Consider the following 22,845-nt stretch of genomic DNA (forward strand, 5'->3'; position numbering starts at 1 on the left):
CTTTCCAGGCCATGGTGTCTGTTTTAAATTGTTGAAATTACTGGCAATCATTTAAATATTTCGAATGCTTAGTAGACTAGAATTAATACAGCATCTTTGTCTGGGCCCAGGCTTTAATCGTGTACCCTGGGTGCACCCTGCTTCTATAATGGGACATTGTGTTCCTATGGGCAAAAATGTGGGATATAAATAGAAATAAATGCATAAGTGGTAATAAAAACACACCAGCTGTAATTACATAAATGAGGGATGGCATAGCAAAGCTAGCTCTTGTACTTCCAAGGAAATGAACCAGTTAAGAGTTTGGAAGGCTGTAGAATTTTTGTAGACATAATTCTACATTCTCCTGGAAGCAACTGAGTCTAGTAAATACTGACCATTCATAGGATAGACAGAATAAGTCTATTAGGATCCTTAGAAGGAAGGCCTTAGACATACCTATTTCAGTTATATCCATGTATGTTCTTTTAATTTTGCCCTTACTTGCTCATGAGAAAAAAATTAAAGCACTGTAATTGGTGACCTGGTTGCAGGGAACTAAAACAGTTACATTCTACCCTTGACTTGTGCTGTCAAATTCTGAGAATAATTATGTGCAGGTATATATGGCTCCATATATAGATTTTCAGCATGCAGAGAAATATTTTGTCTATTTTTAGAAACAATGTGACCCAGAACAATATTGCACATGTATAACATGTACAGGTAGTCTTCCACTTACAACAGTTCATTCAGTGACCATTTGAAGCATTGAAAAAGGTGAACTACAACCTCATGCTTGTGACTGTTGCAGCATCCCCGTGGTCATGTGATCCAAATTCAAAAGCTTGGCAATTGTCACATAATTATGATGATTGAACTGTTCTAGGGTCATGTGATAATTTTTTCTGACCTTCTGGCAAACAACATCAATAGGGAATGTTGTTGATGCAGCCTAGGACTGCACTGGCTTTATTGCCACCTGATTCATATTTAAGTGGTGGTCCACCAAGACTCCTAAATTGCTCTCATAAGCACTACTGTTGAGCCAGATATTGCCTGTTCTGTACCTGTGCATTTGGTTTTTCCTGCCTAAGTGCAGAACCACTGAATTGTATCTTGTTGGATAGGGCCCAATGCTTAAGTGTGTCAAGAGTCTTCTGAATCTTGAATCTTGAGTGTTAGCAGTCCCTCCCAGCTTGGTGTCATTTGCAAATTTGATGAGCACCCTTTTATTTCTCTTATCTAGGTCATTTATGAGGATGTTGAAAGATGTTTGGCCTAAGATAGAACCTTGAGGTTCTCTACTGCATGCTTCCCTCCATGTAGATGTAGTTCCATTGACAGCCAGACGCTGAATCAGTTTGTTCAGCCAACTGTAAATCCATCAGATGGTTGTATTGTCTATCCAACATTGTTCTATCTTATCAAGAAAAAGGCTGTGGTTTGCTTTACCAAATGCCTTACTGAAGTCTAAATGGATTATATCACCAGCATTTCCTTGATTCACTAATTTAGTCACTTTATCAAATGCTTTTTCAGGCTACTCTATGCCTTAATAATGCTGATAAACTATAAACAAATTTGTGGAGAAAGAAATTTACTCTGCATTTTTTCTTTTCCTAATACTGCTGATACTGCACAAAAGATGAAAAGGAATAACATATTGACACTTGAGGATTAAACATTAAAGAACTTCTTAAATAAAAACCCAAACTTGTGAATGCTACTACTGTAACTAATCAATTCCTTCCAAAAAGGAAACAAAACATCTGTACTTTTAAAACACAAGGAAGAGACCCAGTAATGGGTTTTCACTAACACTACACTATGAATATAACACAATTGTATCAAATATCATAAATCTATTTATCTGCAGTATTTCCAGCTGCAATGATTTCTTCCATGCCTTAAGAAAACTTTAACATTTATACAGAATAACATACCGGGTCCATTCATAAATACTACTTCTTATATGTATCCAATCTTTTTTCTTCCTTACTGAATAAACATGAACACAATCCATTAATTTTGATATCAGTTTGCCATAGAGCTGCAGTCAAATATAGATGCTTGAAAACAGATTCCCCTGAAGTTAGTGGTATTTAAAGTCCATTCATTAAAAATAGAACTTTGCAGTGGTTCTAGTTGATGATTCAGCAAATACAGCATCTTGCTTCCTACCGCAGCCAACCAGTTCTTCCGGGAAGATGGCAAGCACATTAAGAAGGCAAAATCTTTTCTTCGTTTCTCTCAACATGTGTTTTCAAGGCATGATGCTTCTCAATCTGGAGACTGCCTTTGGTGGTAGCCATTGTTAGAGTTCTCCTTGCTTACCCTACCCCATGGTATCTACACCTTATTGTCCAGCTTTCCCAATATGGACCATAAATTAAAGAATGATGGTTTCGTAGTCTGTTGTTATAGTATGTAGCATAAGGAATAGTGAGCCTTGACCCAGCAATTATAGCTTATATTATTACAATTAGTGATGGGTTCATCAATGGGCAATCAAGTTATATAACAAATATATTAGCTTAGTAAATATATTTAGGATTGTACTGTTTAGTAAAATAGCTTTTATAAATGTATGGAAGTGTTTTGTTCAGTTATTTGAAAAATATATTAATTCTTCAGGACTGAAAATGGTTTGATCTTTTGCTATTAGTGCACCTACACAAGTAACAGGAGATTTATGCTTCTTTTAAATTGATTTAGTTTTACAATTATATATTGTGCTGGGTTTCAAACATTAATCTACACTCTTGGAAATTGAATTTTTATTTTAAATTATGGCTTGCTTTTATTGAAAAACCTGTTAAAAAAGAATATATTTTAATGTCAGAAAGCAGCTAGGATAATAACGTATCTGGGCCTTAAATAGTCTATATAGAAATTTCTTCACCCTAAAATACTTGCAACTTTCAAGAGGGAATTTGGAAAGAAGAAAGCCAAATACAATTAATGCATCCAGTACAAAATGTTATCTATCATTTGTGGCTACTGCATCTAACACTTACCTAAAGCCATTTTTAAATTTGTACTCTAGAAACTAAATGGGCTCTTTCAGAGGGATTTAAAGAGTCTATGAAAGCATTAACAAATTCAAGGTATTTGAAAGACCTGCTATAGAACTAAATCATTAATTTTCAATACACTGAATTGGTTTTAATAGAATTAATTGTGTTAATATCTGTTCAGCCATCAGAGAAAGAGGGAAAGATTCTTTTATCTCTGGGCAAGAAAATGCTTACCTTCATTTTAGGGTATGGCACTGTGGCAGGAAACCATATACGTGTGCCTGCTGTAAATGTGTGATTTAGTAAATGTGTGTTAATGTAGCATAGATTATTTTTTGCATGCAGATATCAGGTGTTGCACAGCCCCACATGAAACACTGACCTTAATATTCTGATTTGTATCAGCTCAGTATCTTGGCCAAAAATGATCCCCTGATCCTGGCATGTAGCATAAATTACTACAATGGATAATAATTGCATGACCAAAGACTCTCCTGCTGACAAATCACTTCTGTATCGTACTGTCTTCTAAATAAGGATGATAAATGAAAAGTAAGGAGTGCTAAGTATCAAATAACATTGTTGAATCCATGATTTAAGTAAGTCATGAGTGCAGGATTACAGAAACCCTCTAGGACTGTCCAAATCTAACAAGAAGTTTGTGTCCAACACTGTGTAGGTAAAGTCTTAAAATGTGACTTGCTTTCTTGAGAAAAACAAAATTTTCCAAATTTACTTCAAGTTCAGCCATTCCTCTGTATGAGAAATAAGAAAGTGGGTTTGCTGAGATAATGATTGTTTTTGGTTATCATATTGATGTATTCTTGTTGTGTTTCCTTTTTCCTTTTTCATTATTTTATGGTTCTATTTTAATTCTATTCTGTTATTCCTTTCATTTTTTCCCTTTTTATTATTGTAAGCCATCTAGAGTAACCCCAGAGCAAAATAGGCAGCAAATAAATGTAACAAACAAATAATAATAATAACAATAACAACAGCATAGCATTTTGACTTTTATACCGCTTTACAACACTCTCTAAGAGGTTGCTCCCAACAAGCTGGATCCTCATTTTACCCACCTCAGAAGGCTGATTCAACCTTGAGCCTGGTGAGATTTGAACTGCCAAATTGCAGGCAGCTGGCAGTCAGCAGAAATAGCCTGCAGTACTACACTCTAACCACTGCACCACTATTAATATTATTATAAACTTTTATTCATTAAACATGAAACTCAGTCAACTGAACATTTAATAATGTATCATAAATATCATTGACACTGGCTCTGATGGTTGATACGGGTTGCTGCCAGCATCCTAGGTATCAACTAAGTATCTTCTTAAAATATATGATTTTCCGAGTAGCACAGTCTTTTGTAGTTCCGCTGGTGGTATTACAGGAATCTGCATTTACTTGATGTACTTTGTAAAATTCTTGGACATGGTGCCAAGTGCCCTGATGACAATGAGTATCACTGTCACATGTTTCATCCATAATCGCGTATTTTCGATGGCCAGGTCGTGATATTCTGTAACTATGCAACTATAATAATAATTGTTGTTATTGTTATTATTAACAACAACACATTGCATATACATTTCCCTATCTGCAGATAAGCCTGATCCTCCAGCAGGAACTCCCTGTGCATCTGACATTCGGAGTTCTTCCCTCACCCTTTCATGGTATGGCTCCTCATATGATGGTGGAAGTGCAGTGCAGTCCTACAGTGTGGAAATATGGAACACAGTAGACAAGAAATGGACAGATCTCACCACTTGCCGCAGCACTTCATACAGTGTCCAAGATCTTCTAGCTGACCGGGAGTACAAATTCAGGGTGCGAGCTGCTAATGTGTATGGGATCAGTGAGCCAAGTCATGAATCTGAGCTAGTAAAAGTAGGAAAGAAAGAAGAAGGTAAGTCTACCATAAGGGATTATGCTTTGAAATATTTCTATATCACAGGAATGCTAGTTGCTATAAGTGCATCAAATTCCTTTACACAAAATGAGGAAGTGAGGGTGGATTATTGTATGTGAACACACATGAAGAGCATCCTCCATATGTCTCCCACCCTACAATTGATTTGTAATTCTTTTGAAAACCTGACTTTGTTCCCAGCTTGGGGTTAGAGTGGTTGTTGATCCTCTGTTTGGTTTTGGCTTTTTTGATGAGGTGGGGATTCTTTTCAGAAGTATGAAGTTTTTCCCTTCATTTTATTGTTTCTTGCTTTTGAGATGTAAGCTGCCCAGAGTCATTTGAGAGTCGTGTAGCTTCTAAATCCAATAAAATTATAAAATGGAGGTTTTATCTATTTGTATCTCAATATGATCCATTTAGTTTCAAGATCCAAAGTTTTTGGTTTGATAATGAATTTGGTACTTGGAAATGAGTGTTATTGTCTTAGGAAAGATACATTTGCTTTAGTCTTATGAATTATAGTTGAATCTTGTTGCTATCTTTCTACTTTAAATTCAGCAAAGTAAAAGAGCTTTGCTGTTAGAGTGCAAAAATTCAGTTTATCACTTTCTTCCTGGTAATTCATCATTTAAACATTAGTCTGGCTATGAGTTATTAGATAGCTTAGCGTAAGTAAACCATACTTAAGTAGTAGCGTTATATCGTTTTCCCTTTACTATTTGGCGAAGACAAATCAGAGTTTTATGGAGCAGCTGCCCATAAGGCATCTTATAATAGCAAACCACTCTTCTTTGCAACTTGAGTTCCCATCTGTAAAATGCTGTTCTGAATTACTTTGCAGGTCTGTTATGTGGTAACTGAAATAATAAGCATAAAGTATTTTAAGTTATTAAGGGAAAGGGGTATATACGTCTATCAAAAAAACCCCACTGTTTTGTGATCTTGAGATGCAGGGAGACTTATGAATTGCAGTACAGTATTTTTAGATTATCATGACCAGGATGTGGTACAGACTGTGCCATTTCCTTATATGTACATCAACAATGAATTGACAGATAATAGCTGTTTTTGAGAGCAAGGTATTGCAGTTTAGTTGAAAATATAATTCTGTATATGAAGACTGGCTCTCCAAAACTGGAAAACAGATTGTTTTTTAAAAGACTATTTATTTAGAAAACAATGTAGCACAGGGCAGAGGAGACAAATAATCACAAAATGTTTTTGCTTGTGTTCTTATTATAAATAATACTCCTGCTTACCTAGTCAGTATATAATAAAGTTAGAATAAAACAATCAAACATTGGAGGAAAAAGCCTCATGTATTAAAAGAAGAAAGTTTCATTAAAATTAGTGACAAACGACACAACTTCTTAAGCCAAAAGGATTTTACTGCCTAAGGTGAACAGAACAAGGAATATTTCCAGAGCTTATATTCCACAGCAGGTACCTAGCTTTTAGATACCTTGGCGTCATTTGATTGGTTCATAGGATTTAAGGTAGCTCCTTTAATCCGTTACCTATGTAAGATTACATTGTAAATGTGCAGCAAAACAAAAATTAACAATGAAAAGGAAGGATCACTGAAATCATGAAGAAAAAACTTCTGATCTAACAGTCATTTTATTATGAAGTTCCTCACCAATTGCATGTTGAAAACATCAGTCCTGGGCCATAAAATACTTTTGGTAGAAGAAACTTTTGATGCAGGTTTCATCTTTTCCAGGAAATTTCAGTCATACCCAAATGCATTTACGATTGATACTGTATAACTTGCTGAATAAAGATAATACAACCCCCAAATAGTATCTTAGATTAATTTCCTCAGCCTGTTTTGGATAGCAATTTCTAAAAATCCCAACCAGCAAAGCCCCATTTGGAGGTTGAATATTAAAATCCAACATATCTGAAGATTTCCAGAAAGCCAGGTTTAAGCACTTGAAATAACAAGTTGTTTTGTTTTTAAAGAATTTTTTTAAAAGGTACACCACACAGTATTTTTTTTTACATTCATCCTCTAAAGAATGGATCGTGTGTTTCAGTGTCCATTTTCCTTTTTAAGATACACTCTGTATGCCCTCTTTATAGATGTGAGTCCAAATAAAAGAGTTCATAGTATTATTTTAGAGTAAACATTGCAGTAGTTTATATATTTCAAGGATTCTTTCATTTTTTGATCACTCAGGATTTCACTAAGGGTATCTCACTGAAATTTTTATTTACTATATAATCATACTGTCAAGAATGTGTTCCCTTCAAAAAAAGCAAGCAATGGAAAACAACTGTTTTAAAAAACGGTCCATATAGAGGAAAGATTCTTCTGTGCTGCAACTTCCCCACAACCCTGTCAGTGGAAAAAAACATTGTGAACTTTTTAAGTTATAAAAGGAAATATAATAAATGTGATTATACTTTGTATGCAAGCCTGAGGCATGTGTTTAATCTGAATCCAGCCTTCTTTGGAGGCCATGCATTATAGCTCTGCTTCAGCACAACAATCTGTAATAATGAAATGAAATAAATGTTCAAATAGAAGATACAAGTTTTATTTAGAATTTATTACATTAACATTGAACTTTGAGAAGATACTGATTGCATAGAATTTACTAGTTCCTGCATTCAAAAGTGAGAGTAAGACCCCGAGTACACCACCAGCTATATGCAAACGGCATGAAGATTGATCACACCTGGCAATAAAAGAAGTCTTGGAGCAGTGGAGGGGCTTCAGGTGTCCTCTACATGATAGCGACAATTTTATATTTATAACATTTAGTAAAATAAATACCAAATATTAATTTATAAACCTCATAAAAGAATTTGGAAAGCTTGTTTTTGGTCTGTAGTTCCACAAGATACTGTGTTAAACTAGATCAGATAATTACTGTCTGCTCTGACTGTCCCAAACGGAATTTTTCTCATGAATAGCCATTTGATCCTCATAACTGGTGACTGCTAACCTGAAACCCACTGCATACAAATCAGACACTATTCTATCACTGTGCTGTAGCCCTTTCCCATAAATGGTATCTTAAGAGATATAAATAGGATGAGAGTTGCAATAACGAAGCTAAATTTTTAAAAACAAATGCCATGTGCAAAAGTGCTTATAGAAAGTTAATCCAAAAGCTTTCTTCTAAAAAAAAAAGTAAACAAATAATATGTTGTTAGTAAAGCTGCTGTATTAATGTCTCTGCCTGGAGTGGAGGAATAATATATGGAAAAGAATATATCTTGAATTAATTTTTTTAATTTTTTTGGTAAAACAACATATATTTATAAGATGAGGGAGAAGAAAAACTCAGTTTGGGAACCTATTTGCAAAGCATATATTGGGAGAAAAAAGATCAAGCTTACAAATCTGATGTGCCCAAATAAGAATTCAAATTATATTGCCAACAATAGCCAGGAGTTAAGTGTTGCCATTAAATGATCAGGAACTAGAACTTTTCCTTTCAGTATTTCCAACATCTTGGCAACCATGAACATGTTCATGAATTGGTCTTTGGGCAGATCACAGTACAAAGCAGTTCAACAATATTGTGTACCTCCAAACTTTAGAAAGAGTTCAGTGTGCGTAAGCGCCTTATTCCAGAAAGGAGTCACAACAAGGCATATGAAATAAAGAACGGGGAAGTGGACAAGCTGGATCATGAGTCTTAAGAGGCATATATATTCCTACATGTGGTTGGTTTTTTTTTTAGGCCCTAAAGAAGAAGAAGAAGCAGAAGGATCTGATGATGGTAAGATCTTGACTATTGCAAAATATGGGATTCATGGTATATAAGGGAAATTTTTTGTAATGAAATATTTTTGTACTAAATTGTAGAAGCGAAAGAAACAGAAATTGATTATCGGACAGTATCTATCAATACAGAACAAAAAATTTCAGAATTCTACCATGTTGAAGAAAGATTGGGATCGTAAGTATATGTTTCCCCCGTTTACTGAAAAAGTACATTGTCTAATTGAAAATCTATTGTCAATAGCTTTTTAAATGCATATTAAATGAGTCTCTAAGGTATATCTGATTTCTTATTCATACTCAAATAATTTTCTACCAAACGAGCCACAATCTGAGATCACACAATTGATTAAGTCCTGTACCTAAAAGCATGGTCTGTATCTAAAAAACATGATCTAAAAAGCGCTGTTTTCAGATCCAATAAATGACCCTTGCAAGGAATAAAATAAGCCATCTTTGTAAATAAATCCCATCACTACTGCAATGCTTGTGTAGCCTTGCACAGAGGGAAGATCAGTAATGTGTTCCCGATGTCAGAAGGGAGAAGGCACAGACTGGAACAAGCTGGTTGATTTTCCAGGAACAGACTTAGCCCAGTGACAAACATGACAAGATGAAACAGGCCCCCGACATTGGCTTTTATTCTTAGTCTCAAGAACTCTCCAAGTACTCTGCAAACTTTTAAATACTTCCCTAAGACGAGTAGTTCTATTGTCATAATAAAGTCACAATCTCTCTTTCCTTAAATTAAAGAGAATGTATAAACAGTTATTGTGAAAAACTATTCATCATTCATAGAGAAAGGTAAAGATTTAGTGGGCCCAAATGGATCTCCTTGGTGGGCACCAAGCTGCATTCTGATATGCATCTTATTGTTGAAGTCTAATCCATTTTATCAGATTTGCAACTCCATTCTTTCTGGAAGGTCAATTCTCTGTAGAAGGGCAAAGCTGCTAGATTCCAAAATCATGCTAGAGAAGTTTACAAAGAAATTATTTAGGATTCCTCTCTCCTAGTTTACTCAGAATGTTCAATGATGCAAAGGACTTTTTGTCTTGTTTCTCCACATCTTTTGTAATTGAGAAATTCACTACATATTCAAATTACATTTCAATCCTTTTATTACTGGATTAATTACTGTGTTGCTTAACAGAAAAGCCCATGCTTTGCACATTAAGGACTCCAAGTTCAATACTTGGTGTTCTAATTTTAAGATATCTGATATCAAGTGTTGCGAGGGCATGGAGAGCTGTTAGTCACTGTAGAAAAAAAATGTGCTATATAGGTAAGTACAAAAAGACATCAGAGCTGCTGTAGGGCAGTTTCCACATTCCAATAACTTTTGCCTTTTCATGTCTCTGCCTGTGAACCCAAGCATGCTGGTTCTGGCTAAGCACCTGTCAGCCAAGCATGAGAATCACATTAATCATCTTAAACCCTAGAATCTAGGTTATCCAGAAAGCACGTTTCCCTGTGTTACATATTTTCATTTCATTGGGATTTTTTTCCTATATTTTTCAGAGGGAAATTTGGACAGGTTTTCCGGCTTGTTGAGAAAAAAGGTGGAAAAGTTTGGGCAGGAAAATTTTTTAAAGCGTATTCAGCTAAGGATAAAGAAAACATAAGGCAAGAGATCAGCATAATGAACTGTCTGCACCATCCAAAACTTGTTCAGTTGGTAGATGCTTTTGAAGAGAAAGCTAACATTGTCATGGTATTGGAACTGTAAGTATAAAGTTGACTGTAGTAGGAATAATATGAGTGTCAATGTTTTTATAATCTTTATTTTCTTATCTAACAAGCCTGAACTTGTTTATTATTTTTTTAAATGACATATTTCCCCTTATGTTCTTCCTATGTCCCAAAGCAGACTAATAGTAATAGTAAGCTGCTGTATTACATTGGAACAGTACAGTCACTCTCAGCTTTGAGTGCAGTAACTGCTTTAAGTAACATCTTGCAATTCAGAATATTTTATTCAGCTCTACAAAACACAATAGTCCACTGTTTTTAAACAATTAAATATTATTTCCCTTTAAATATACCGATAAATGGTGATTGCTGTCCAGTCCAAGGTTTTTACAACATGAGCACTTCCATGGTTTGCAGGCTTATGAATTAATTCACTGAACAAAATGAGGCAACTTCTGTGGAGGATGAATTGCATTAAATTGTATGTTCCTGTTTTTTATTTCAATCTAGTATTTCCCAGAAGCAGAAACAACGGCCGTGCCAATGAAAGCTCTTAAAATAGCGTTTCAAGCTTGACTTATCCCATCATAATTTGAGGTCATCTGAGATTATATGAATCTAGCAAGTTTTTAATGCATTTCCCCACCCACCCACATAATGTAAGAATTATGTTCTGGCTTTAGAAATCGAGGGACAGAAGAATGATAATAATTCCATGCACATTCCAGCTATATCAAGTCTGAAAATCCCCCGGTTTTATTTTGACTTTTAAAGCATTATGGTCTAAGTGATAATGACACGGTATCTTAACAATTCAGAAACCTGGAAAAATGTTTTTGCAGTCCTTTTGAACGAATAGTATCCTTCAGTTCCTTTGCATCCACTCTTTATTTAGTGACCGAACTCTGTTCTAACAACCATCATTGAGAAAAATAGTCATTAAGTGAAAGAGAGAGGGGGGAGGGAGGGAGGGGAGAGAGAGAGAGATGCTGCAAAGATCATTGGTTACTACAATCTCATTCAAATTAAGTTCACATACAACTATGCCAGTGTTAATCTCATTCTAGAATGCATTATTGTCACATTGATCAGATAATGGATTTTTTTATTGTTGCAATATTTGCAAATGTGTGCTAAATGAAGAAGTTTGCTAAACAAAGAGTGGGTGTATTGTAATTGCAGGAATCTTTCCACTAGATCTGTTATTAATATTAGGTCATATTTGACTTACTGGTTTAGTGCTTCAAGACCATGGGAAATAAACAGCATGATTTTTATGAGCCAATATTTCTAATGTTTTTTTTTTAATTGAAGGATTTAATAGCTCCTATTAAAGAAACCCTCTAACATTCTTCCGTATTGCACAGTTTTGTACCTGATAATTTTTCTTCAGAGTTTTAGTCTTCAAACTTCTGGATTCAGTTTCAAGTCTCTCTAGTTAAACCTGCCATACTTCAGTCAAATAGTATTTGTCTGGTACTTGTCATGTACCAACCATTTCATGCCTGTAATCATCATCCAAAAATTCAGTCTTTGTTCCTAGAAACCAAACATCTTCCGTTTATCTCTTGATTGGTTGTTTAAGGCTCTGTTATTTGGGTAGAGAGGATGGATGAGAATATCACTTGAGTACTATTGTTCTAAACCTCTTCAAATCTTCATAGTCCATGATGTTATAATTATAACTACTCTTGGCAGCATCACTTGTCTCCATTTGGACTAGCAGAAAGGGATAACTATCCGTACTCTTTGAGATTTATCTGTCATATCCAAGATCAGATACTTAATGGTTCCAACCAATATTTTCTTTATTTCTTTATTTCTTTTCTTTATTTTCTTGGAGAATCAGTCACCATTTACCTTGTTTCTTCACTTTCTTAAAAAGCTGCATCTTCTGGGATCCACCTTCCTATCTCCTGCTTAGCAGTATGTTTTTTTTCATCTTTGCAAACTTGGAACATATTTCTATTGTGGGGATCTAAAAGCCGTTTCTAAATTCTTGCCATACTAAGTATCTTCTTTGACCATTACCCATCATAGTCATTTTCATTTGCTTAATTTGCTCTGTTTGACTGTCTTATGTATAATGGCTTTCTCTGCCATCCATTGTAGCACATCCTTTGTTTGATCAAATGAATCTTCATCTTTTCTTATGATCTGAATTTGTCCACTTATTACTCCAATTTCATAGTTTTTCTTCAGACACCACTTGATGCAACTAAATTCTGGGTTGTGTTCAGGCAGGAGCACAAAAGCCACAAGTAGTTCAGAATAGGACTCCAAAATGTCTTTGCTTCTGTTACCTAAAGCAGGGGTCTTCAACCTTGGCAACTTTAAGCCTGGTGGACTTCAACTCCCAGAAGTCTCAGCCAGCTTTGCTGGCTGGGGGATTCTGGGAGTTGAAGTCCACTAGGCTTAGAGTTGCTGAGGTTGGAGACCCCGACCTAAAGCATAACCAATACAAAGTCTTACATTGTTGACTACCAAATTCCTTGTTCAATTGCTATCAGCTTCTTTGAATATTTTATAAACAGAGAGGAGTGGTAAATATTAAATAAATAAATAAATAAATAAATTAGTGTAAACAGTACTTGGCTAGATTCATTAACAAAAAACAAAACAGGATTTGCAATAGTGATTTGCAGATCCAAGTTTTCACTGCTGCCGTTTTGTTTTAAATTCAACACCGTATGTGGGGAAAATGTTTTTCCTGTCTCAATAGAAATCTAACATCATTCCTTTTACTTAGAACCACTAAAATGACATTACTATATATCTATAACTGATCCTACGGAATGAAACACACTTGGCAAGAATTATATCCCAGCAGTTCAGTGAATATGTTGGTTGTGCTGTTACATTAAAATTCTTACCTGTAAGTGTATCAAATGCTGAGTGATGTATGAGTAATTTATATATTCAGATTATACATTTTTTGAGGCCATTATTTGAAAACGAAGCTTTTTTTATCAGCACTGATGGACAGTTTCTGAATTTTGGGAAAACTTTTTTTTTTGTTGCGCTCTTGTTCCAGAATGTTAAAACCGTATTTATTTATTTTTTAAATTTAAAAATTCATTTTTAATGTTTTGTTTGTTGGTATCTTTTCTCTACAAGTTTTATCCAACATATGATGTTCTTTTTTCTAACTGTATTTAAAATCATATTGGATAATATGAACAAAATAAAATCTAAACATTAAAAGTATGAATTTCTGAAGAGACCACAGTACTCTTTCACTATTGTAATGTGTTCCAATATCTAAAGAAGAGAAGGTCAACCTATTCTCCAAAGTGCCTTAAATCAAAACAAGAAGCAGTGGATGGAAACTAATCAAGGAGAAAACCAACCTATCTAGAAATTTTCTGACAGAATAAATTAATCAATGGAACGACTTGCCTCCGAAATTGTGGATGCTCCAATACTGGAGGTTTTAAAGAAGAGATTAGATAGCATTTGTCTGAAATGGTATAGGGTTTCTTGCCTGAGGAAGGGGTTGGACTAGAAGACCTCCAAAGTCACTTCCAATTCTATTATTCTTCAAAACAGTAAATGTCACTTTGTCTTGCATTGACAGAGGTTGAGATGTTCAAAGGGTTGAATGTTGGGACAAAGGAATGTTTGTGCATAGATACATTACATTTTTCCTATTCCCCATCCCATCTTAGTCCTCCAGAATAATCAGATTAGGTGAGCTGACTTGCTTTCATGTAAAGAATGTGTTTTCCATGCAGTTTGTTTTCTCTTTGTTATATTGCTTTAGTGTTTCGGGAGGAGAGCTCTTTGAAAGAATAATTGATGAGGACTTTGAACTGACAGAGAGGGAATGCATTAAATACATGAAACAGATCTCAGAAGGTGTACAATTCATTCATAAACAAGGCATTGTTCATCTGGACTTGAAACCTGAAAATATTATGTGTGTCAACAAAATCGGTACAAGAATCAAGCTGATTGATTTTGGACTTGCACGAAGATTAGGTAAAGTCTCCAAGTGATCTTAAAAACTGTCAGGCACAGTGTATTTTTATAATGTATAGTAATTGTAACCACTATTTGGTACTTCGAACCACTATTTAATTGAAAATTGGCTTGTCCCATTTTTTTGTATGGCTTAATTAGCATTATAGCTTGCCAAAGATCCTTTGCAGCGGATCCTTCAGATGAATGCAGTTCTTTCTATTATCAGTCAGAAGATGATTACATCCATAAATTCTAGAGCTTGAGGGAAGTCATTGGATAAGCTTTGACTGATTCCCCAAACAATAATGCCTGATATGTAGATTTCACAAGCTGAAATAAATATCTGTGGCAAATAATCATAATTTTAAGCAGAATTTATGATCCCAGTCAGAGCTGATTTTATTAATAGTCTTTAAACTACTTTTTGATTATAAGGTAATTACTTGTTAATTTCCTCCTTTTGAATTTTTGTGTGCTCAATTCAAAACCTTGTGCCAACCTGAGTTTCAACAAAAACATGAAACAGGCTTTTAGAAACATATATGTTTTGATAAAATCACAGATTAGTAAAGAAATAAGATGGGGCATACTGTAGTGAAGAATTAATATGTGAAATTAATTGGGGATAGATTACAATCTCAATAAATGCAGTTCTATGCTGTTTCCTATAGAAATTGTCCCACCATATTTATTATCTCCCAAATTCTCTGGAGATATAGTACTGGCAGATGGTCTCTCACTCACGTTGATTCTTTATTGAATGCAGTTTAGTTTTCTCCTACTCCAAGACAAGTGCTGTCACCTGGCCTTTTCCAGTTTGGAGTGGATAGGTTGATGACAACTCTATAGGCCCCAATATGTTGGGCTTGTAACTCCTAGAATTCTCATTCTGCCTAGTACTAGTTTGGTAAAGCTTCTAGAATTCCCATTTGTCCCTTTTTCTATCATCCTGATCACAGAATTGGGCTTACTGTAGCTTGTTAGAAAATGCTGAATCAAATAATTTCAGGCATTTTTTCAATCAGCTTCTCTGGATGATAACCAAGAGAAGATTTTGAACCTTTTCTCATTAACCATAAAACTTTATTTAAAGCCATTAGAAAACTAATGCAGCTAACCTCTCGGCTTCCACAAGCCAGTCCAGTAACCTCAAATATAATCAAGGAACAAAATTTATTATTCCACTGAATATACATTATAAACAGCTCCAGGACAAATTTTTTATCAGAAGGTACGATATCTTTCAATTTCATCTTTTTGAAACTAGCCCTGCATTTTGGCTCTCCCCAGCTAGTTACTAACAAGATTAAGTGCCCACCCAGTAATAGGTTGTACTTATCATATTTAGAAATTCAGTATTTTGAAATAAGAATCTTGTGACTAATTGTAGATCATTACTGAATGATGGAGGTATTTCCAGTATTTTTTTTTTAATTTCTGTTTCCATTTACATATCCAGCCTACCAGTTCTGTGGCATGGCCAACTCGACTTCACTCACATCGAGGGGCTCTCACCGGCCCCTCCCCTCTCAGCTACTCCCTTGTCACGAATGTCAGGAAAATGGGGAGGGGAATATTCCTGCCTACCGTCCTTCCCTCAGTCTGTGCTGAGATTGAGGAATATATGACAGGCAGGAAAATCCTCTTCCCCATTTTCCTGCCTTTCATAAAATGGCTCCATTCCAGCTGCTCCACCCCTGTCCCCCTCCCTCCTGGGGACTACCTTAAAAGGGACAGGCTGCAGCAGCTCCGTTGTGAATGGAGGGAGAAAAGTTAGCATTCTCTCTGCTGCATTTAACATTGAATTCTGTGGCAGAGAGAATGCTAACTGTTCTCCCTCCATTCAGAAAGGAGCTGCTGCTCCCTTTATGCTTCCCTCCTGGCCCCTTCCCTCCTGGGGACTACCTTAAAGAGACAGGCTGCAGCAGCTCCATTCTGAATGGAGGGAGAAAAGTTAGCATTCTCTCTGCTGCATTTAACATTGAATTCTGTGGAATATCGCCTAAGGCAGCAAGTGGCGACCGGCCGGGTGTGGGTAGGGCCAATGAGGGGTAATTACTACCGGTTTGGCAAACTGATGCCCATAATCCCTAGCGGTCCTCCCGAACCGGTCCGAACTGGTAGGATTTCACCCCTGCAGCCTACATGGCCCATACCAGTGACAATGGGACTTATACAACATTTGAAAACCTGTAGCTTCTTTCTCTGTAACATGTACACATTCATTATAGTATATTGGTGAGTGGGTAGATATATTTATACACATATACTAGTACATATAATGGATTAGAAGCATTTTGTATAGGGAAGGGAGGGCAGGCAGGGAAAGAAAGAAGGAATCTTTACTTGACTTTCCAGTCTCCATATAAAGCTGTTCAGCAGTAGAGGAATGTATGGATTAATGTTGTACATTTGGATAGTCAGCCAAGGTTCACATTCCTAATTGCCTTATATTCTACCAAGACTGCCTTAAAATTATTTTTCTATGTTAATTCTGAAACTTGGGGAGAATTTGCTTAACTTCAAAGAACAACTTCAGAGACACTATATTGCACAGATAACATTTTAACCTTCTCTGTTATCTTAGAAAATGCAGGTTCTCTGAAGGTCCTCTTTGGAACACCAGAATTTGTGGCTCCAGAAGTTATAAATTATGAACCTATTGGCTATGCTACTGACATGTGGAGCATAGGAGTCATCTGCTACATCTTGTAAGTAATTAATTGATTCAGACATTTAAAATATCTCATTCTCTTTGTTTACATTCTAGATCCTTACTTTCTGAAAACATATCAATCTAAACATATCCATATACAGCAGTTTTATTTGAGATTATTTCCCCTTAAATGTACATTCATGCTCTTTAAACACAAAAACTTCCCAGAATATAAGAACGTAATTAGATCACAGTTTTGTAAGTACGTTAATATCCTTTTAAGACTTAGGAAAGGATATATTTGTTATCCTAGTCATAATAAGTAGATTATTCCAGTTAATTGAATTTCACAGTTGCCTAAAACTACTTTTAAACTGAATCTGAATCCTGTTGACTTCAGGGATACGAAAGTACAATTTTCATTTAATCACTGTGAGATTCCTGAGAAATAATACAATAGACAATAGAAATAATTAACTTTCCATACACAAAATAATTTTGTTCATTCTCATATATATGAGAATGTCTCTTTCCTGATTCACAATTTCATATTTAAAAATTTAATTCTTCCCTTAAGAATTTTTCATTTGTTACATCATTATCTGCAAGGCAATTTCTTAAGCTGAACGTATGAGAACATGTGGGTATGAAATTTATATTTTGCTATTAAATCACAGCAGGATATCAACTATTGTTCATTAATGCATTTATTAAAGAGCCAGTTTGATTTAATTATGAAGATGCTGGCCTAGAAACCAGGAGACCATGAGTCTTACACCTCTCTTAGGCTTGAAAGCCAACCAACTTTGGCCCAGTGTCTCTCTTTCTTTTTCTCTTTCTCTCTCTCTCTCCCCCCCCCCAACCCACTTCACAGACTTGTTGTAGGGAAAATAAAGGAGGAAAGAGTATTCAGTATGAGACAGACAGACAGACAGATTTTTACACTGATGTTTTATTGGTATTATTGGTACATTATTTTGTTTTCTCATATTTCTATATGTTGAAGTATATATTTATATTTCATAGCACATTTTCTAAATTTCATTTCATTTATTTATAATTTCATTTATAAATAAAATTTATAAATTAAAATAAAAAAGCATTCATTTATAAATAAAATGCTTCCATTTACTTGTTTCTGGACTCTGTTAATTTTAAATTATTTTTCTGCCTTTTGCTTTCATTTGTTTCACACTGTCCTCAAGTTTATTTTAGCACTTAATAGGCATGAATGTGCTGTTGGGGTCATAAATAATTCTTGTAGAATAATATTTAGCAAATAATTTATTCCAACTTTACTTTTCAAATGGGCTTTCCAATACTTTTAATACTTATATATAATTATTTTTTGGGGGTTCGTTCAAAATTACCTGTGCTTTAGATTTTTTTTTTACTGTCTCTGTTATTTGGATGTTTCCATTAGGTGTCATTTTGGTGTCTTGCGGGTTACTAAGTTTTGGCTGCACTAGTATAAATGTCCATTAGATGGCAGTATACAGTACAGAAACATCTGCTTCTGCCAGCTAGTGGTTGAATGGATTTCTGCAGCCCAGATTTAGTAACCATAGTTTCTTAGCATTGTTTATTTATGATTAAGGTAAATTCCAAGCAATACTCAGAATAGTGGATTATATTTTATTCTACAATTTCTTTATTGCTTTTCAATTTAGAGATTCATTGTAAATTCCGATCATTAAAGTCTTGCAGTTACCATGATTTTCTGAGACTCTGGACAAGATTAATAATCTTCTTTCATCAATGCTTCTTTTAGAGCTAGTTGTTAAGCTTGCAAAGTAATTGAATCTTGAAACATGTGTTTCCACTTGAATGACATATCCATTTTATTCCCAATGCCCTTGAACTGAGATGGACCTCTTTTCTTCAGGGTCTTCATAAAACTTATAAACATATTACCTTACCCTCCCAAATTCTTTTGGGACTGGCCTTTTTTATGAAAAAGGAAGAAATAACTTCCTGGAGCCAGTGGATGAAAGGAAATCCTACTAAAAACCTTTCTAAAATGTAGATCCTAGTCAGGAAAAATGAAATGACCTTCCATTCAAGAATTAAAATGATGAAACCAATGCTAGTTTTCAGAAATTTAGATTACAGTTTTCATAGAACCCTGCATTGGAAAGCAATTCTGAGTTTTCTAGCAGAAAAATCATATCTAGATGTTCCTCTAGCATGTAATGAGCCATTATATACTTTTTTGGATGAACAATGGCTTATCCTTTAGTGAAGCTTACACTTAAAAAAAGCTAATGAGCGCAAGGATAAAACATAATGAAGCAAATGTTATTGGTCAGCAAATAGGTAAGGGAGGTCAAAGAAGTAAAACTGCATTACTCTATTTCAGTTGGGAAAAATCCAGAATTCAAACTGTGTGGTTACATATAGGTACTAATTTTTCCACGTCCTTTATGTTGTGCAAGTTTATGGAAGGAAAGACAAATGATTTTCTAAAACATAAGGGAGGAGATAAGGGTAAATGAATTATAAATACTTTACTCTTGGGGCACAAATAGGCTGATCCCCCCAATCAGCACTATTTCTGGGTAAATAAGAGTAATGTAAATTTTCAATTTGCACTGAGCTAATACAAGCTTATACATATCAAGAGTTTTTATAGATTGCACATTTTGCACAGTGATCTTTTGACATGAGAGTAGAGTGTCCTAAGGAAAAAGGTACCCACACTCCTCTCATACAACTGTGTGGACTCTGTAGAGTACCAAGCCGAAAGCCCAGAAATATGCTTGAGTCTTGAGTTTCTCCTTAAGCCATCTTGGAGGAGCTGAGTAGTCAGTCTCAGATAGTATAAATGAGAATAAGTGTTAATAGGGAAGCTACCTTGATTTCATTCTAGCATTATTGAAAGACACACACATCATTTTGTAATTGCCTGGTAAAAGTAGAATTGTCAGAGACTTTTACGGTATGCCTGAGTTTATGCATACCATACCAAGAAGATGCTGATTCTAAGTAGCCGAAGAAACGTTTCCAATAAAAAGCTTAATATTAGTTCTAAGTAGCTGCATACCTTCATTTCCAAATTACTTTTTCCTTAAAGGTTGCTGTTCATTTTCATTTTGACAGTGACAACGCAGAAAGGAAATAGTTTCCATAAACAAATACTGCTCTGTTTTGCTATTAGATACTGTTTCATTATTGAATAAAATAGAGATCACAGATCAAGGTTACAGAGATCTGTGGAAAAAATGAAGACACTCCATGAAGCATGCCAGCAAATTCCATTCTTGAACTCTCTATTCCTTCCCAAAATAGTTAAGGAATATTGTTTTTCTTACCATTAATTTCAAGGCAATTAATTGAAAAGTTCATTCTTTGTATCTTATTCTATGGTCTTGCAGATCCGGAGTGAACTGATGGGATCAAGTTCTGAAATGAAGTTTAGCAGTTATGATATCATGTTTTCTTGTTATGACTCAAAATGGCTTAGGTAAAATGCATTAATAAGCTAATATAGCAGTCAGCTCAATTAAAATGAAGTGAAGTTAGCAACTTGGAGATCCAAAAGTCTGCTCAGTGTCAAAAATAAATCAATGAAGGAGAGAGAGAATGACAAAATGTTACACTTTTTTCAGAAAATATCTTTTCCAGTGATTTCTTGATCAATTGTGTTTCTGATGTTGGAGAGACAGTTTGTTGCCATATAATTCATCTACAGTTCCAGGCTAATTGTTTCACTAGGTTTCCTGAAGCACAATAGTGAAAGCTACAGTACTTTTTGTTTAATAGCTTGTGTTAACTGTATACTGTAGAACTGAAACTGGGTTTTTTTTCCAAACCATGCAATAAAATTTTTGCATCTAATTCTAGAGCACACACAGTTCTTTCACCAATAATTTGATGAATTAAATTTGCATTGCATATTATTTAACAGTAGCACAACTACTATTATGCAAATGAAACAAACTTAAGTATTGTATAGACATTGTTCCGTCAAGGATTGTTTGTAATGGCATGCATTTATTCTATTTTCTAAATATTTTTATATTGCATTTCGAACAAAAGCTCCCTTCCACTAATATACTGCATTTCCTTTAAAAGAAAACCAAAAAAATCACAGATTTTCTTTTTTAAAGACCTCTAGCTTACTGGCTCCCTCTAATGACTAAATAATGGAACTAAAGTCTGGAAGCTGCTTCTGTGCATTTCAAAAACAAAACCACCTTATTTTTTCCTTGGTTTAAGAGTATTGAGAGCTTATTGAGACTGAGATCAATTCTGCTTCTAGTATCGTAAATGTTTGGTTTATCAGGCTGTTCAACTCTTTTGAGAACATATTTCTAAAGTCGTGACTTCTTGTATGTAATCGTTAACTCTACATATTTATAAACCATGCATGCTATTAAAAATAATGTATTCCTTTCCTTCAGAAGATATCATTGCCTTATACACTGTAAGCCGCCCTGAGTCTTTGGAGAAGGGCGGGATATAAATGTAAACAAAACAAAAAAAATCAACACTCTCAAGTAAAAGTTACCATTCACTGTTTTCATCCTAAATTTCAGGGTAAGTGGACTTTCCCCTTTCATGGGTGATAATGACAATGAAACGTTAGCTAATGTTACCTCAGCCACTTGGGATTTCGATGACGAAGCTTTTGATGAAATATCAGATGATGCTAAAGACTTCATAAGCAACCTTCTAAAGAAAGATATGAGGTAAGAATACATTACATTCATACAATGTTTACATACTGCTCTAAATATGAATGCATAATGTCTATCCTCTTGGAGAAACTTCTTACACCCGTGATGGCAAATCTATGGCACGCGTGCCCGAAGTGACATGCGGAGCCATGTCACCTGGCATGTGTGGTGTTACCCGTTCCTCTTCCGGGTTTCTGGCACGCTTGCGCACATGATGATCAGCTGGGCTTTGTGTGTGCAGCAATGCTGGAAACCAGAAGAGCTGGTCTTCCGTTTTCCAGCATGAGCATGTGCACCGGCCAACTGATCTGCGCATGCGCATGCATGGCAGTAACTGGAAGACTTGCTGGTCGGCATTCATGTGTGCACCAGAAACTGGAAGTACCTTATTCAGCATGTGCATGCCCCCTTGGCCAGCTCCTCTTCCTGGTTGCGGCCCTGACGCACGCAAACCGCTCCCTTTTTGGCACTCAGTGCCGAAAAGGTTCGCTGTCACTGTCTTACGCTGTTTTTCCCAAGCATAATTGCATAAGAAGTATCCTTATTGTGATACTTCTACATTAATTTAATGAACATGATGAATTTAGGCCCATGCTTATGTTCACTTTGCCTTTCTGGAACTGATCTAATAATTCCAATCTATCATTTATAAACCTTAATAAATAAATACAATTAATAAATTCAACTCTCTCCTATGAATTTGTAATGACTTTTAAGGTATGGGTATTTTTAACATTTCTTATTCTAGTCCATTGCTTTCCAGATGTATTAGCATTCAACTTGGCTAATGATGCCTTATGTGGGAATTGCAAAGGAGGAGGTCAAGGAAAGAGTTAAGTTCTAGTAGTTTTAGATTACTCCTTTAAATAGTTGCTAGCCCCATAATCCTTCCATCTGAACACTGACACCTACATACAGTTTGTAAATCAAGGCAAGTGAATCTACAAAAAAAATTCTTAGGTGTTTGAAGTTTGCTCAAATTACTAATTTATTGGCATTTTTCCACACAAGCAGTCTAACCATGAGTAGTACCTCTTTAGGACAACTAAACTTTTTTTTTTTTTACTGAGAGCAATCATAGAAATATGCAGATAGATGCATCCCCAGAAAAATGCTTAACTCAATAGTGTAATTATGTTATTCTTAACATAACTACATATGAAATGTAGTTTAATGTGTTTAAATTAGATGCCTGTCCTAGG

At 35.1% G+C, this 22,845-nt stretch overlaps 1 protein-coding gene across 2 annotated transcripts in view; it reads left to right on the top strand.

The window, feature by feature from the left end:
- MYLK (myosin light chain kinase) overlaps window positions 1–22,845 on the top strand; it is a 207,630-nt gene that overhangs the window by 171,884 nt on the left and 12,901 nt on the right. For both annotated transcript variants that reach the window (XM_058195197.1, XM_058195207.1), the window contains 7 exons: window positions 4,609–4,911; window positions 8,613–8,651; window positions 8,738–8,831; window positions 10,175–10,378; window positions 14,109–14,326; window positions 16,896–17,019; window positions 21,503–21,655. In XM_058195197.1, coding sequence (XP_058051180.1) covers window positions 4,609–4,911; window positions 8,613–8,651; window positions 8,738–8,831; window positions 10,175–10,378; window positions 14,109–14,326; window positions 16,896–17,019; window positions 21,503–21,655 — 1,135 coding nt within the window. The remainder of the gene's footprint in view (window positions 1–4,608; window positions 4,912–8,612; window positions 8,652–8,737; window positions 8,832–10,174; window positions 10,379–14,108; window positions 14,327–16,895; window positions 17,020–21,502; window positions 21,656–22,845) is intronic.

Source organism: Ahaetulla prasina, chromosome 1 (genome assembly GCF_028640845.1).
Source record: "Ahaetulla prasina isolate Xishuangbanna chromosome 1, ASM2864084v1, whole genome shotgun sequence".
Taxonomy (NCBI): domain Eukaryota; kingdom Metazoa; phylum Chordata; class Lepidosauria; order Squamata; family Colubridae; genus Ahaetulla; species Ahaetulla prasina.